The following is a 13,515-nucleotide window of genomic DNA, read 5'->3' as shown; positions in this document are numbered from 1 at the left end:
AACTATTTGACTTGCGTTCTACCTACAGGATATGTAGCACGAAAGAAGTTTTGAAAATTTGATGAAAGCATTAGAAATCATACCTAAAATTTTACATTTCTTTCATCTAAAGATCGATCATTCATTACCCCAATGATAACGCTATACTTCAGTCTGGCTTTTTAATCGATCGAAAAAAAGTAAAATTTTTGACATTTTATGTAAAATAGAAATACAATTTTCATCAAAAGATAATGAAATATCTTCCCAACGATAAAATATTGCGCCTCAAAGTACAAAAAATATGAATATTGATAAAATTAATGGGTTTAACATTCAACATTAAAATACTCTCATTTCCCAATCATCTCGTGATTCGCTGGTTCCCTTGTTCGCTCGACCATTCATTCAACAATTTCCATCTATTCGATCCCAATCCATTCGCATGCGTCCTCACCGCAGCCACTTTGATGTCCGCTGAAGTGCGCTATCCCGCCAAAGACCTCAAAGGTTGCCTTCCGCTTCAATCCGTTTTATTACATTTATTTTTTGTTAGCTTAACCTGAAGTACAGCTGTAATAACAGGTCCCTTTTGCCGTTGCAGCAAGGTAGAGCGGTATCGATAGGGCGGCTTCTTGTTTGCCTACTTGAACGTGACCATTCGCCCAACACAAACCATTTGCTTTTGCGAAACCACGTCCCCCGACTGGGCTAAACAATAAAAGCAAAACTCACAACAAACTCATTACGAAAACAGCATCACTCGTGTTGGAAAACAATCGATTGGACATGTTGACGGCTAATGACAAAACGGAAGCACCAACCGTGCAGCCACTTGACGCGGCACATTCAAGCATTGAAGTGTGGGTTTGTGCTGTGGGCATGTTGTACATTATTGATCTACAACATTCCTTATGAACTGACGATCTTCGTCGTAGTTCACTCATCCGGGCGTTTGGTGGATCCCAGTGCTCCCTAATAGCCATCACTGTCAAGGTTAATTGCTCGCAGGTAAGCGTAAGGTAAGCGAGACTAACTGTGTGATATCCACCATCACGATCAATCAACTCTCCAACAGTTGTGATGGCTCAGTAGTTGCATCTGATTTATTTCCCAGTCTCTACTGATTATGGTCTGATCTAATCGGTCCAGCCCTTCTCTTCCCTATAGCACCCCAAGGGAGTTATAAACACCTTATCCATCGAACAACCGGGAAAACTCCCCTATCGCTTCTAGTGTCGCTGCGGCCAGGCGTCTTATCGTCTTGTTTATGACCCTCGAGAAATCGGTGCCAACCTGTGGCCACCAATGTTGTCAAGCTACGGTTCCAAGGAGTCGTCCGGTATCGTCCACGCAAAAACGTCCTTGCGCGAATATTGATCACTAATCGGGCCTGCGAAAGAGCCTATCAAGAGTGGCTTATCGTGTGCGAAGGTGCTCCAAATTCTAACCCAAATGCGGTCAAGATCATCGTAGCGGATTAGAAGCGGTTTTAGAAGAAACGCTTCACGCATCGCCCGGCTGTCTCTAGCTAGCCACGGGTACGCAATCATAACACAAGAATCACACGACTCAGTGTCTGGGTCACGTTGAATGGTAGTGTAAATACTATCTGTACGTCAATCGAGACGTTAATTGCCTATGGTGTAGTAGTACTACGCGCAGAGCTTTATAGTTTACCACGCTCATTGTCTGGTCAATCGGTATGAGCTTTGCATTTCATTTCCGGACAATCCTGCCTGTTTCATCCCGTACGTTATGGGACAGTTTACAATGTTCTCTACGTCGGACTATTGAAACCGGTCAACGTAGAAGTAATGTAGGAGGAATTACACTCAATTGGTGCTAATAAAAAGCTCCAATCCTCCAGACGCTTCAGTGAACATCACGTGATCCGCGATGACTCCTGTCGGTGGAAAGTACACTTGCACTTCCAACACACGCACCACCGAGCGACAATAGTCATCTTCAATCAACAAACCCTTTTGAAGTCATCTTCAATCAACAAACTCTCTCTGTGTCTCTTGCTCACCCTCTCCATTATTGCCTAATCACAGCTGACATCACGTTTTCCATTACACGAGCACGTTCTCGCACCTGAAGTGTAAGCCGCAAGCGATTGTGGTCGTTTGGAGCATTCTTTTCGAGCCTCGCGGTACATGCTAATGATGGGCGATGGGCCAGAGTCAATGCCTGTATTTTCCCAGACAGGTGACGGGAGGTAGGTTTATCACCCGCAATAACCCCGCCAGCGACTTCAATCGACCGCGTGCCGAACTTGGCTGATCATCTAGATGATATGATATCTAATAAAATAACGAAAACCTCAGCGCTAAACAAACAGTGACGTTTGCAAGCGTACGACCAATGTCATAAATTCAGTTTTGCAGCCAGTACAGACACTGCGTTGATAATGGGAGAAGCCGTAAACACAAGGCACGTGCCCTGGCAGATGCGCGATCAAAGATCAGGCGACGTCAATGTCACAAAGTACGCTCTGAGCGACACCTCAATGTCCTTGGCGCTCCCTACGCCCGACGACACAAATTAGGGGAGCGAGTCAAAATTTGGCAGGCACACTGCTCTAACATCAGTTCCAAGACAGGTTGTCAGCCTTGCACGTCTTATAGATCGTGGTAGGGCGTCACCATTCCACAGTACTAGCAGCATTTGCTTAGTACAAGCGTCTCCAACAAGTCTATCGTATAGCGTAACGTCTTCAACAGCACTCATCCACGTGTCTGAAGCTGACTTTTCGACCCTAACCCTAAGTGGTGCAATCATTACCATCATACTGTCACACGATGTCCCACATCCCGATCACACCCGAAAAATGCCCTCCTCATAACTTCCCATAATACGGCCCATTATCTCTCCCAGACAACGTCTCATCTGCATCACGCTTGTCAAAGCTTTTGTTTTCCGGAGTCTGTTGCGATCGGTCAAGCAGGAATTTGCCACATCATGACACAAACCGAGTTTGCTACTATGAAGCAAAAATCAATCAGAGTGTACCTACCCCCCCGGTAGAGCCTACTGCTACCTACTGCTGCTGTCAACTCGCATCGATTAATCAATCATTGACGGATAAACACCCGTCAGTGAATGTTGGGATTTAGCGGACGGTCCATCCACCGCACGCCGCTATAAATCTCCCATGCTGTCGTTTCGGGAAGCGTCCATTTCACCCAATATATAACCTTGCTGAGGCAGCAGCCCCACATTACCACCTCGGCATACCACCAGGGCAAAGGAAACAATAAGGCATAAAAAGCGCTGATAAATTAATTGATTTACAATCCTTTGAGGTAAGTCGTGCACGACAGTTCTGTTTCCATTACGCACGTGTAATTCAATTGCTAATTATTACAGCAATGATTACGCTCTCATCCTGCGCTGTGCGCCATATAGATAAGTCGGCGTGCACCTTTGTGCCAATTAGAAGAAGAAGCCATCGGGAAGATATCACATCCCTCGAGCGTCAAGACTCTACTACTACTACAACCCGCCCGGTTGCAGGAGTAGCTCGTACTATTCTTAGCCGATTTTGAGCCGCTTCTGCAGCTCCGGAGCAATTAACTGCTGTACACAATGTATCTGCCACAGAGGACTGGCACAGGGTAGGACTGATAACGCCAAACGCCACTGGCATCCCCGGGAGGAATTGAAGGGGAGAACAGACACGCCTATCGTGCCCTCGGCCGATGCTTTGCTGCCATTGGACTTCACGTGATTAGCGTGCTTTCCATCACGAGCCGACGCGGTGGTCTGGCGTACACCCGCATGCGCACCACATCTCTTAAGATGCTCCCGATTGTCACGGTACGGTTTCGTTTGTTGTCAATCACGGAAGCCGATTGACCGTTCGCAACTCCCCCACCCGTTCTCGTACACGGGCCACTCGACCGACACGGTTACGATCGAACACCTACAAAACCCGCGGAACCCGCGTGTGATCATAATCGGGGTGGCTTTTTTATCTCTTCTCACGCCAACCACTAGGTCCGGTGTGTTTTCCCCCACGGGTACAACAGTGTTTGTGACAGAGTCATCCCTTATCCCCAGCATTGGCGCGATAGGCATCCCGCCCGTCCACCATTATTGGCAATTCTGAAACGCGCGCAGTTTGCACTTCCAAGATAACGTCCGCCAAGATCTTGGCTGTTTCGTCGTAAAACTCCCATCCCCCGAGGACAGATAACTCTGCTCGATGGAGAAGGACGAATGACCTTGCTGTTATTTGGCTGCGCATCACAATGTTGCAGCCTTGAGGTGCGTTATTTGTCAATACGTCGCTTCCGGAGCAGGGAAGATCAGTGTTCAAGGTATTGCGGACAAAGCACTACGTATTTGTGGTGTGCCTTAGATTCAGGAAAAACAGTGAATCATTTCTCAACTTCAGTGGTATTTCAAAACTTGTATAAAGATATCACAAGAAACAATAAAGTGCAATAAACTCGATTGTTCACTCTTATTACTAAAACTGTGGATCCCGGAATAAACAGCGATGAACATCTCTAGCAGCGCATCTACCCGCACTGAAAGAATTTGTCACACTGGCTTAACAAACTCCACCCTACAATAAATACCTTTCTTCACTAAGAATGTCTGAACTTATCGGCAACGGAACCTACAATAACTGACGATCGGTTCGGTTGCGTCAATACAACAAATAGTTTATTTTTCCCACACAAAAGGGTGCGTGGTGACGATTCTGATGCGAGCTAGAACAAACGCACCGTTCAGAGTACTTCCCACTGATCGCTTTCGGTCGACTAGACGAGCCGGCACACACCTCTTGGAACACATAACATCTACACTGCTCCAATGATTGTGACCTCGGGCGCAACTTTATGTTAAAGAACTTTACATTGACTTACATCTAGCGAGATTTACTCTTAAGCGCACCAGCGTCTCAAGGTGGCTTTTGCAGTTTACTTTATCAAACAGATAACATCCCTGAGTATCTACCCCGACGCGTAACACACGTCTGCGGTGATCGTACGAGGTAATTAATGAATAATAATTCCACCTAACAATGTCGTCGTAATATGCATTCATGCAAAACAACTGACGAGCGATGCTAACGATTATTGGTACTGAATTCTTGTCCACCCTCAATTACACGTGTACTGTTGTCAACGATGAGGTGTTCCGCCCCGTTTCGCGTCAATGAACGCTAGAAAAGATATAAAATTACCATAATAGAGAGAAAAAAACTAAATTAGATTATCATCGCCTTAAAGGTAGCTTACGGTCGGATCGGTCGACAACAATCGTGCAATCAAAGGTGACAATCAATCGGGAGTTATGTTCGCACGAGCCGAGCACGTGAACGTATAGCGAGCTGGGCCGGGAACAGGTGAATAAACGGTTGGGATGGTTTATTCACTCTAATTATTATTCAATTATTCCGACTTGTGCGGGATCTTAGGACGTCATACGAGATCACAAGCTGTCAGGCTAAACAAATGCATATGAATCATAACATTCAGCATCAGATTCGGTCTCAGTAAGAGCAATTCAAACAGCTCTCGAGAGCAGACGAATAACACATTTTATTATCTTACCTACAGTTGTCGCTCCCTAAGTTTTCTTTAATACTTAATAAATAGTTCCTGCTGGTTTCTGTTGCTATCTGCCATTCTATATGCAATAGCGCGCTCCTGTATGAGGACACCACAAAAGAGACCCTTGATTGCCGCTTCCAGGCTGCCCTTTGCTGTTAAGCAGCACCGAATGCAGGTTATTGATTTTAATCATGCAGATCCTCCACATGCGTAGCTGCTGCCACTATAGTACGATTTTATTAATTTTTGATATTTTACAATATCTTCTACCTTTTTCATCTTATTCTTCCTTGGGAATCTAGACTTTTTGTTATTTTAAATTGGCAAAATTGTTGCCACATCTCACAATCGTCATTAACATAAAGTCTATTCCGAAATTGTTAATCCGTAGCATATATACAACGAATTCCAATTGATTATCTAATTTTAAATTCAAATAAAAACCAATTGTTTCTTCTACACCTATGTCCACTGCTACGCATACTGTCCGTACACAAAGCACTCAGCGGTCACTCATTCAAAGAGAGTGCCGTTTTTGGCGCACAAAATTATTCTCAACCAGCTGTCAAATCCGCCATAAAAAAAAATGTAAACAAAACAAGCCAACTTCAAAGTCGTTGCTACATTTTTGCAAAGAAGCACAAGAAAATGGATATTTAATCTATGAAAAAGTGTTGTCCTAACAATAAAATGTAAAAAGTGTGATGTTAAACTTACCGGCACGATGGACTCCTCGGAAGTATCTCCCACGCCGCGCCGCTGGTCGAAGTACGTGTGTGATGTTTACGATCCCGTCCAGGTCGGCTCGATCGATGGAACGGACCAGGTGCCGCACGACCGTGCACTGATCCGGGCGATTAACTCCAACTACCGACCGAACCGTAAGGTGAAAGGGAACCCGTTGCACACGATCTTCATCGGCCGGTTGGCACATTCAGTCACCGAGGTGAGCGCACACTCACATTCTTTTCACATAATTGCCGCTTCCTTTGCTAAATGACCGTACTTTCTAAATGCAGGAACAGTTACGCGCCAAGTTTGCGCCCTTCGGCACGATCGTCCACGCTCGATTAGTCACCGACATTGTCACCGGACTGCCGCGGGGTTACGCTTTCATCGAGTACAGTGCCCGCGGCGAAGCGCTGCGTGCGATCGAGCGCATGCACGGCGTCACCATCGACGGGAAGGAGATACTCGTTGACGAAGAGTGGGAACGGCGCCTCGAGGGCTGGAAGCCGCGCCGGCTCGGTGGAGGTTTCGGAGGGAGGAAAAAGTCACAGCAGCTGCGCTTCGGCTGCAAGGTGCAGCCGTTCCGGCGGCCAATACTTGAAACCGGCGGTGTGGCGAGCGTGAGCGAGTGGAATCGCCGCGTGCGCCAGCTCAAGGAAGGGCCGACCGGGTCCAGCCGAAACAGTGATAGTGAATGAACACTTCCCACACGCTTGGAGGCTTTTTTGCCAGAAAATAATTACTGTATGTATTGTTTATAATAGCAATAAAATAACCAACCGACAACCGGTAACCAACCGACAGATAGCGGGCACTTCCGTCGCCCCTTCACTGCAGTACGGCCGCGTTCGCCGATATGCTCGGATTGTTGATGACTTCGCCCAAGCTGTCCAGCACCTCCTTGCGGTAGTCGTCGAAGTCACCGTCCACCTCGTTGATCGTCTGGTCCTCGATCACGAACAGCGTACACTCCGTCTCGCGGATTAACCGCTCGTCGTGGGACACGATAATCACGCCGCCCTTGTACTCGTTGATCGCCTCCGCCAGTGCATCGATCGACTCGATGTCCAGGTTGTTGGTCGGTTCATCGAGGATCAGCACGTCCGGCGCATTTAAGCACAGCTCGGCCAGCGCAACACGCGCCTTCTGGCCACCGGACAGATCCTTCATCTTGATCGTGTGCGCGTGGCTGGCGAGCCCGAACGTCCCGAGCTGCTTGCGTGCCTTCTCGTACGGCAGATTGAACAGACGCTGCAGATACTCGGCGGGTGTTTCCTCCGCCGTCAGATGCTCGCCCGAATGCTGATCGAACCGGCCAATCCGAAGCCGATGGTTACGCTTCGCCTCACCCTGCACCGGATCGAGCTCACCAACCAGCAGCTTCAGGAAGGTGGACTTGCCGACTCCGTTTGGTCCTACGATCGCGACACGACTGCTCAGATCGATACCGAAATCCGCCCCGACAAACAGCGGCTTCTGCTTGGGGAAGTTGAAATGGCAATCTAGTGGAAGAGAAAAAGAGAACCGTTAATTTCAAACATTTTTCCATGCCCTTAACCGCCCGAACTTACTGTGCAAACCGAGAATCGGTGGCTGTAACGGTGGCGGATCCGGGAAGCTAAACTTCACAATGTACTCCTTCGGCTTCGACAGCAGCTCCACCGGCCCGTCGTCGTCCTCGCCCGGCTTCTGGTTCTTCGTGCGGCCCTTCTCCTGCTTGCGGGTCAAATTTTCCTTCTGCTTCTTCTCGGCCGCCTTCTTCGACTGCCCGTGCGCCTTCATGTCCTTCAGCCGGCGCTCCTGCTTCTCGTACTCCTTGATCATCTCCTTCCGCTTCTGGACGTACATCTTCTTGAACATCGTGTAGTTGCCCTTGTAGTAGTATAGCTTCTTGTTGTCCAGATGGATGATTTCGTTGCACACGTTGTCGAGGAAGGACTGGTCGTGGGACACGATCAGCAGCGTCTTCTTCCATCCCTGCAGGTAATTGTCCAGCCAGATGACGGCGTTCAGGTCGAGATGGTTCGTCGGTTCATCCAGCAGCAGCAGCGTCGGCTCGATGAACAGTGCCCTTGCGAGCGAAACGCGCATACGCCACCCGCCGGAAAAGGCGTTCGTCGGGCGGTTCTGCATTTCGCGCGAAAAGCCCAAACCGGCCAAAATACGCCTCGCCCTCGGTTCGGCCGAATCGGCCCCGATCGCTTTCAGCTCGTTGTACACCTCCTGCAGCTTGTCCTGCAGCTCGATCTTGCCCGACTCGACCGCCTCCTCCAGCTCTTTGCACTCCTTCAGCAGCGCCGTCCGCTTCACGTCCGCCTTCAGCACCGTATCGACCGCGGACGTTTCATCCGCCACCACCTCCTGCTCGCACAGCAGCACATCGATGTTGGGCGGAATGGCAAAGGCACGGTTGGCAATGTGGCGCAGCAGCGTGGTCTTGCCGTGCCCGTTCGGCCCGACCAACCCGTAGTGCCGCCCGTTCGCGATCAGCAGATTCGCGTTCACGAACAGATCGTTACCCTTGGCGGAAATGGTAAAGTTTTCGATCTTGATGTCCACCGCGTGGTCCATGTGTTTGCTCTGGTTGCCCGTCTTCAGCGCCTGCGACATCGTAAAGTTGCTGTCGAGATCGGAATGTCCCTGGCCGCCCTTGCGCAGCATCGCCTCCTGCATCTTCTCGAACTCCTGCTGCTTCTTCAGCTTCTTCTTTTCCTTGTGCGTGAGTTTCTTCTCCTTTTCGCCGGCCTCCTCATCCCCTTCTTCTTCGTCGCCGTCGTCCAGCTTTAAGCTTTTGCCCACCTTATCGGCCATTTCGTCCACCTCCGGGTCGGCCACTTTCTCTTCGCTCACCTCCTGCACGGGTTCCGGGACAGCCTTCGCCTTCTCCTGTTTGGCCGGCTTCTCTTCCTTCTTCTTCTCCGGTTCCGGTGCCTTCGCTGGTTCCGGTTCTTTCACCACCTTCGGTTCCTCTTTCACCTTTTCCTTCTCCTTGGGCGGTTCCTTCTTCGCGACCGGAACAGGCACCACTTCCTCCTCCTCCTCTTCCTCCTCTTCACTTTCCTCTTCCGATTCCTGCACCATAACTGCCTTCTTGGCCACTTTCTTGGGTTGCTTTTTCTTGGCCGACTTTTTGCTCACCATCGCCGCCATCACGTCTTCCTCGGAGTCATCGTCGTCATCATCGTCCGAGCCGCCACCGGCCAGCAGGTCGATCACCTTTTCCTCCTTATCCGACCAATCGTCATCCTTGCCCTTTCCCTTGCCCTTACCCTTTGCGGCCGGTTTCTTCGCCTCCTTCTTGCCACCCTTCGGTGGTGCCTTCACAGGCTGCTCCTCGTCCGAATCGGACCCTCGCTTGCCAGCTGCTGACCCCTTTTTCGCCACTGCCTCGTCATCGCTCCAATCGTCGTCGTTCTTCTTGCCCTTCTTGCCTTTCTTGCCCGCCGGAGCGGCCGGGGCCTTCTTTCCACCACGCGCCGCCGCTGGAGCACCTTCCTCGTCCGAATCCACGTTGTCAATTTTGCCTCCTTTCTTTTTGCCAGCCGACTTCCCGGACGACGGTGCGGACACGATCGACGACTGCTCGGACTGCTGATCATCGTCCTCCCAGTCCTGGTTCTTTTTGTTGCCCTTCTTTTTCGGTGGCATTTCGAACGCTTTTCGCACCTGTCTTGGCACCCGGGAGCAGAGAAAATCACGGCCAACAGTTTTTTTTTGGCAACAATTTACTTTCCCGAGCGTGATGTGTGGTGCAATCCGGTTTCGGGTGCAGGAAAACGCAACGTGCGATTGTTTTTCTTCTTATTGTTCCCGTTGTTGACGTTTCCCGCGAGAGTGACAGCTTAGATAATGCCAGGCTCCGCCACTGCCTTCAGATGACAGTTGTAAATTTTCAAAAAAAAAATACGTTTGATCAATTGATTATGACTTAAATTGTCTTCATTTTTTATTTGACTAGATTAAGAATAATTTTTCGTCGATAAATGTACTCAAACAATCTCTCTTATATGGTTTTATTTCGTTTTTGTCACGAAAATCACTTTTCAATATGGCGCCCAGCAGCACTCGCTGTCAATGAGCCAACCCGATCGATTCGCACATGACGCTGTCAACTGAATGCGAATGAATCTTCTATTATTTTCGTGATTTTGCAGAAAACCAACAACAGAAAACGAGCCATCCCACTGCGGACGAAAATTTGCCGTGTTTTTTCAGCAGCAACAACCACAACCAGTCAGCCAGTGTTTGCACGCCCGCACGCCGTAAGCTAATCACGCCCAGGAAACCGAGCACCGATTGCGGCCATGGACACGCTACGGAAGTATCTGGCCCAGGTTAAAGTGCCGTGCGCCAGCGATAACGTCTACAAGGAGGAGTGTGTTTACTCGTTTGACAATCCGGAAACGGACACCGGCTTGTACGTGAGTCTGACCAGCTTTCTCGGGTTCGGGGAGCAGTACGTGCGCCCGTACGCCGAGCGGTCCGGCAACCGGGTGTTTCTGCATCTGAAGCGCGACAAAATCGAAATCCCCGACCCGTCGGCGGCGGACGGGGCCGGCGGTGCGGATGGGCCGGAGAAAAAGATCACCCGGCTGGCGATCGGGGTGGAGGGCGGGTACACCGGGGCGGAGAGCAAAAAGTACGAGTACCAGGAGCACTACCAGGTGGTGGTGTTCGATGAGCCGGTCGTAAGGTTGGACTACCCGAACGTGGACCTGCCGCTGCAGGTGCAGAACGCGGTCGAGGCGGTCCAGAAGGCGGAGGCGGCTTCGGTGAAGCGCGAGCGGGAACAGATGGCCGGCACGTGGGACGGGGAGATCCGGCAAGTGTCGACGCACGCCGCCGAGCTGCTGCAGCTCGACAATGGCAAGAAGATCCCGCCGACCGGGTGGAAGTGCGAAAAGTGCGACCTGACCAGCAACCTCTGGCTGAACCTGACGGACGGTTCGATCATGTGCGGGCGCAAGTTTTTCGACGGCTCGGGCGGCAACGACCATGCGGTGAACCATTACAAGGAGACGAACTACCCGCTGGCGGTGAAGCTGGGCACGATTACGGCCGACGGGAAGGGGGACGTGTACAGCTACAGCGAGGACGACATGGTGGAGGACCCGTACCTGGTGAAGCACTTGGCGCACTGGGGCATCAATGTGGGCCAGCTGGAGAAGACGGAAAAGTCCATGATTGAGCTGGAGCTGGACCTGAACCAGCGGATCGGCGAGTGGGGCATTCTGTGCGAGAGCGGCAGCCAGCTGAAGCCGATTGCGGGGCCGGGGTACACCGGGATGAAGAATCTGGGCAACACGTGCTATCTGAACAGTGTGATGCAGGTGCTGTTTACCATCCCGGACTTTGTGCGCCGGTTCGTCGACGGTTCGAAAGCAATCTTCGACAGCTTCCCGTCCGATCCGGCCAATGATTTTAATGTGCAGATGTAAGACACGAGGATGGCAGACGTTTTAAATAACGTTGCAGTAATTTATTTGTGTTATCTTCCCCGTTTCTCTTCACAGGGCAAAGCTGGGAACGGGATTGTGCAGCGGCCGGTACAGCGTCCTGTCGGAAAGCAGCCTGGACACGGCCGACTCAACTACCGGCGGCATCGCACCGACCATGTTCAAGGCGCTCATTGGCCAGGGCCATCCCGACTTCTCCACCAAGCAGCAGCAGGACGCGCAGGAGTTCTTCCTGCACATTATCAGCACGCTCGAGAAGCACAGCCGCCACCAGGCGAATCCGTCCGAGGCGCTGCGCTTCTGCATCGAGGATCGCGTCGAGTGCTGCTCCAGCGGCAAGGTCATGTACAACCGGCGCGACGAGTGGTGCCTCCCGCTCCAGATTCCCCTCCAGAAGGCAACCAACCTGGACGAGGTGAAGCAGTACGAGGCGGAGCGTACCGCAGCCGAGCGCGAGGGCCGCCGGCTCGATCCGGACGCACTGGTGCGGCCGAAAATCACGCTCGCCGCCTGCCTGGACACGTTCGCGCAGCCCGAGCTGGTGGAGCAGTTCTACAGCACGGCGATCGGGGCGAAGACGACGGCCAAAAAGACGACCAAGCTCGCCTCCATGCCCGACTATCTGCTGCTGCATTTGAAGAAGTTCACCCTGAAGGAAGACTGGACCTCGCTCAAGCTGGACGTGGCGATCGACATCCCGGAGGTGCTCGATCTGGAAACGCTGCGCGGCACCGGCAAGCAGCCGTACGAGGAAGAGCTGCCGGACATTGCCGGACGTGAGCCAACGCCACCGCCGATGGATCCGGAAGTGATGGAGCAGCTGCTCGGGATGGGCTTCCCGCCCGAGGCTTGCAAGCGGGCCATCTTCTTCACGAAGAACACTGGCATCGAGCCGGCCACCCAGTGGATGATGGAGCACATTGCCGATGCGGACTTTGCCAGCCCGTTCGTTCCGCCTGGTACCGGTGGCAAGAGCAGCTCGGCGGCCGGGGCCGCCTTCGTACCCAATCCGGTCGGGCTGGAGATGCTGATGGGCATGGGTTTCTCCGACCGTCAGGCTACGAAAGCGCTCAAAGAGACGGGCAACAACACGGAACGGGCGGTCGATTGGATCTTTTCCCACACCGACGAGCTGGACAGTATGGCGATCGATGATGCGACTTCGGACAGTGTTGCAACGGCTGCGGCTGCCGCCGGATCGGACGGTGGAGCTGCGGGCAGCAAGCAGGGTTCGTCGTACCGTGACGGAACTGGCAGTAAGTACCGACAGCGCAGGCACACAGCAGATTCCCGCATTTGAGATTAACTCTATTTCTTTCTGTCTTTCTTTCTTTCTGCTGCAGAATATAAGCTCGTCGCATTTATCTCCCACATGGGCACCTCGGCCCAGGTCGGCCATTACGTTTGCCACATCCTCAAGGACGGCCAGTGGGTCATTTTTAACGACAACAAGGTGGCGATCTCACAGAATCCACCCAAAGAGCTCGGCTACCTGTACCTCTACCAGCGGGTGTAAAACCCTGCCCATGCCGCTGCAAAGGAACAGGTTGTACCCCGACCGTTCCGTCGTTCCGTTTTCTCTCTTTTTTCATCTTGCGCTGCGCGTCAACGAAGCCCCGATCCAGTGGGGGACTGCAGCGATGGACTGTGAACTAATTTACGCTCTATAATTGATAATAAAACGGCATCGAATTACCCTAGCGATAATAATGAAACCAATCTGCCCTTTTCTTTCGTGGTAGAAATCATCCACCATTGAGAGAGAGAGAGAGAGAGAGAGT

General features: G+C 51.5%; 3 protein-coding genes across 3 annotated transcripts; 2 read left to right on the top strand and 1 right to left on the bottom strand.

The window, feature by feature from the left end:
- The first annotated feature begins 6,169 nt into the window (after nt 1–6,169).
- On the top strand, nt 6,170–7,086 carry LOC120902445 (U11/U12 small nuclear ribonucleoprotein 35 kDa protein-like). The gene is made up of 2 exons (XM_040311182.1): nt 6,170–6,495; nt 6,569–7,086. Exons 1-2 carry the CDS (start codon nt 6,274–6,276, stop codon nt 6,974–6,976), a joined length of 630 nt encoding a protein of 209 aa, XP_040167116.1. The 5' UTR covers nt 6,170–6,273; the 3' UTR covers nt 6,977–7,086.
- On the bottom strand, nt 6,999–10,080 carry LOC120902444 (ATP-binding cassette sub-family F member 1). Its single transcript, XM_040311181.1, has 2 exons — nt 7,850–10,080; nt 6,999–7,780 (listed from the first exon to the last, which is right to left on the bottom strand). Exons 1-2 carry the CDS (start codon nt 9,924–9,926, stop codon nt 7,107–7,109), a joined length of 2,751 nt encoding a protein of 916 aa, XP_040167115.1. The 5' UTR covers nt 9,927–10,080; the 3' UTR covers nt 6,999–7,106.
- Nucleotides 10,081–10,390: 310 nt separating this feature from the next.
- Nucleotides 10,391–13,449, top strand: LOC120904865 (ubiquitin carboxyl-terminal hydrolase 5). The gene is made up of 3 exons (XM_040315291.1): nt 10,391–11,712; nt 11,792–12,990; nt 13,078–13,449. Exons 1-3 carry the CDS (start codon nt 10,583–10,585, stop codon nt 13,248–13,250), a joined length of 2,502 nt encoding a protein of 833 aa, XP_040171225.1. The 5' UTR covers nt 10,391–10,582; the 3' UTR covers nt 13,251–13,449.
- Nucleotides 13,450–13,515: the final 66 nt, after the last annotated feature.

This window comes from Anopheles arabiensis, chromosome 3 (assembly GCF_016920715.1).
Source record: "Anopheles arabiensis isolate DONGOLA chromosome 3, AaraD3, whole genome shotgun sequence".
Classification (NCBI taxonomy): domain Eukaryota; kingdom Metazoa; phylum Arthropoda; class Insecta; order Diptera; family Culicidae; genus Anopheles; species Anopheles arabiensis.
This window is presented reverse-complemented; position numbering and strand designations above follow the sequence as displayed.

What these genes read in the sequence shown, in the direction of transcription:
- LOC120902445 (XM_040311182.1), top strand. Translation starts at nt 6,274, where the DNA reads ATGGACTCCTCGGAAGTATCTCCCACGCCGCGCCGCTGGTCGAAGTAC. An exon ending in TGGCACATTCAGTCACCGAG is followed by an intron (nt 6,496 to 6,568) that starts GTGAGCGCACAC and finishes TTCTAAATGCAG; the next exon opens with GAACAGTTACGCGCCAAGTT.
- LOC120902444 (XM_040311181.1), bottom strand. Translation starts at nt 9,926, where the DNA reads ATGCCACCGAAAAAGAAGGGCAACAAAAAGAACCAGGACTGGGAGGAC. An exon ending in ACCGATTCTCGGTTTGCACA is followed by an intron (nt 7,781 to 7,849) that starts GTAAGTTCGGGC and finishes CTCTTCCACTAG; the next exon opens with ATTGCCATTTCAACTTCCCC.
- LOC120904865 (XM_040315291.1), top strand. Translation starts at nt 10,583, where the DNA reads ATGGACACGCTACGGAAGTATCTGGCCCAGGTTAAAGTGCCGTGCGCC. An exon ending in AATGATTTTAATGTGCAGAT is followed by an intron (nt 11,713 to 11,791) that starts GTAAGACACGAG and finishes TTCTCTTCACAG; the next exon opens with GGCAAAGCTGGGAACGGGAT. An exon ending in GTACCGTGACGGAACTGGCA is followed by an intron (nt 12,991 to 13,077) that starts GTAAGTACCGAC and finishes TTTCTGCTGCAG; the next exon opens with AATATAAGCTCGTCGCATTT.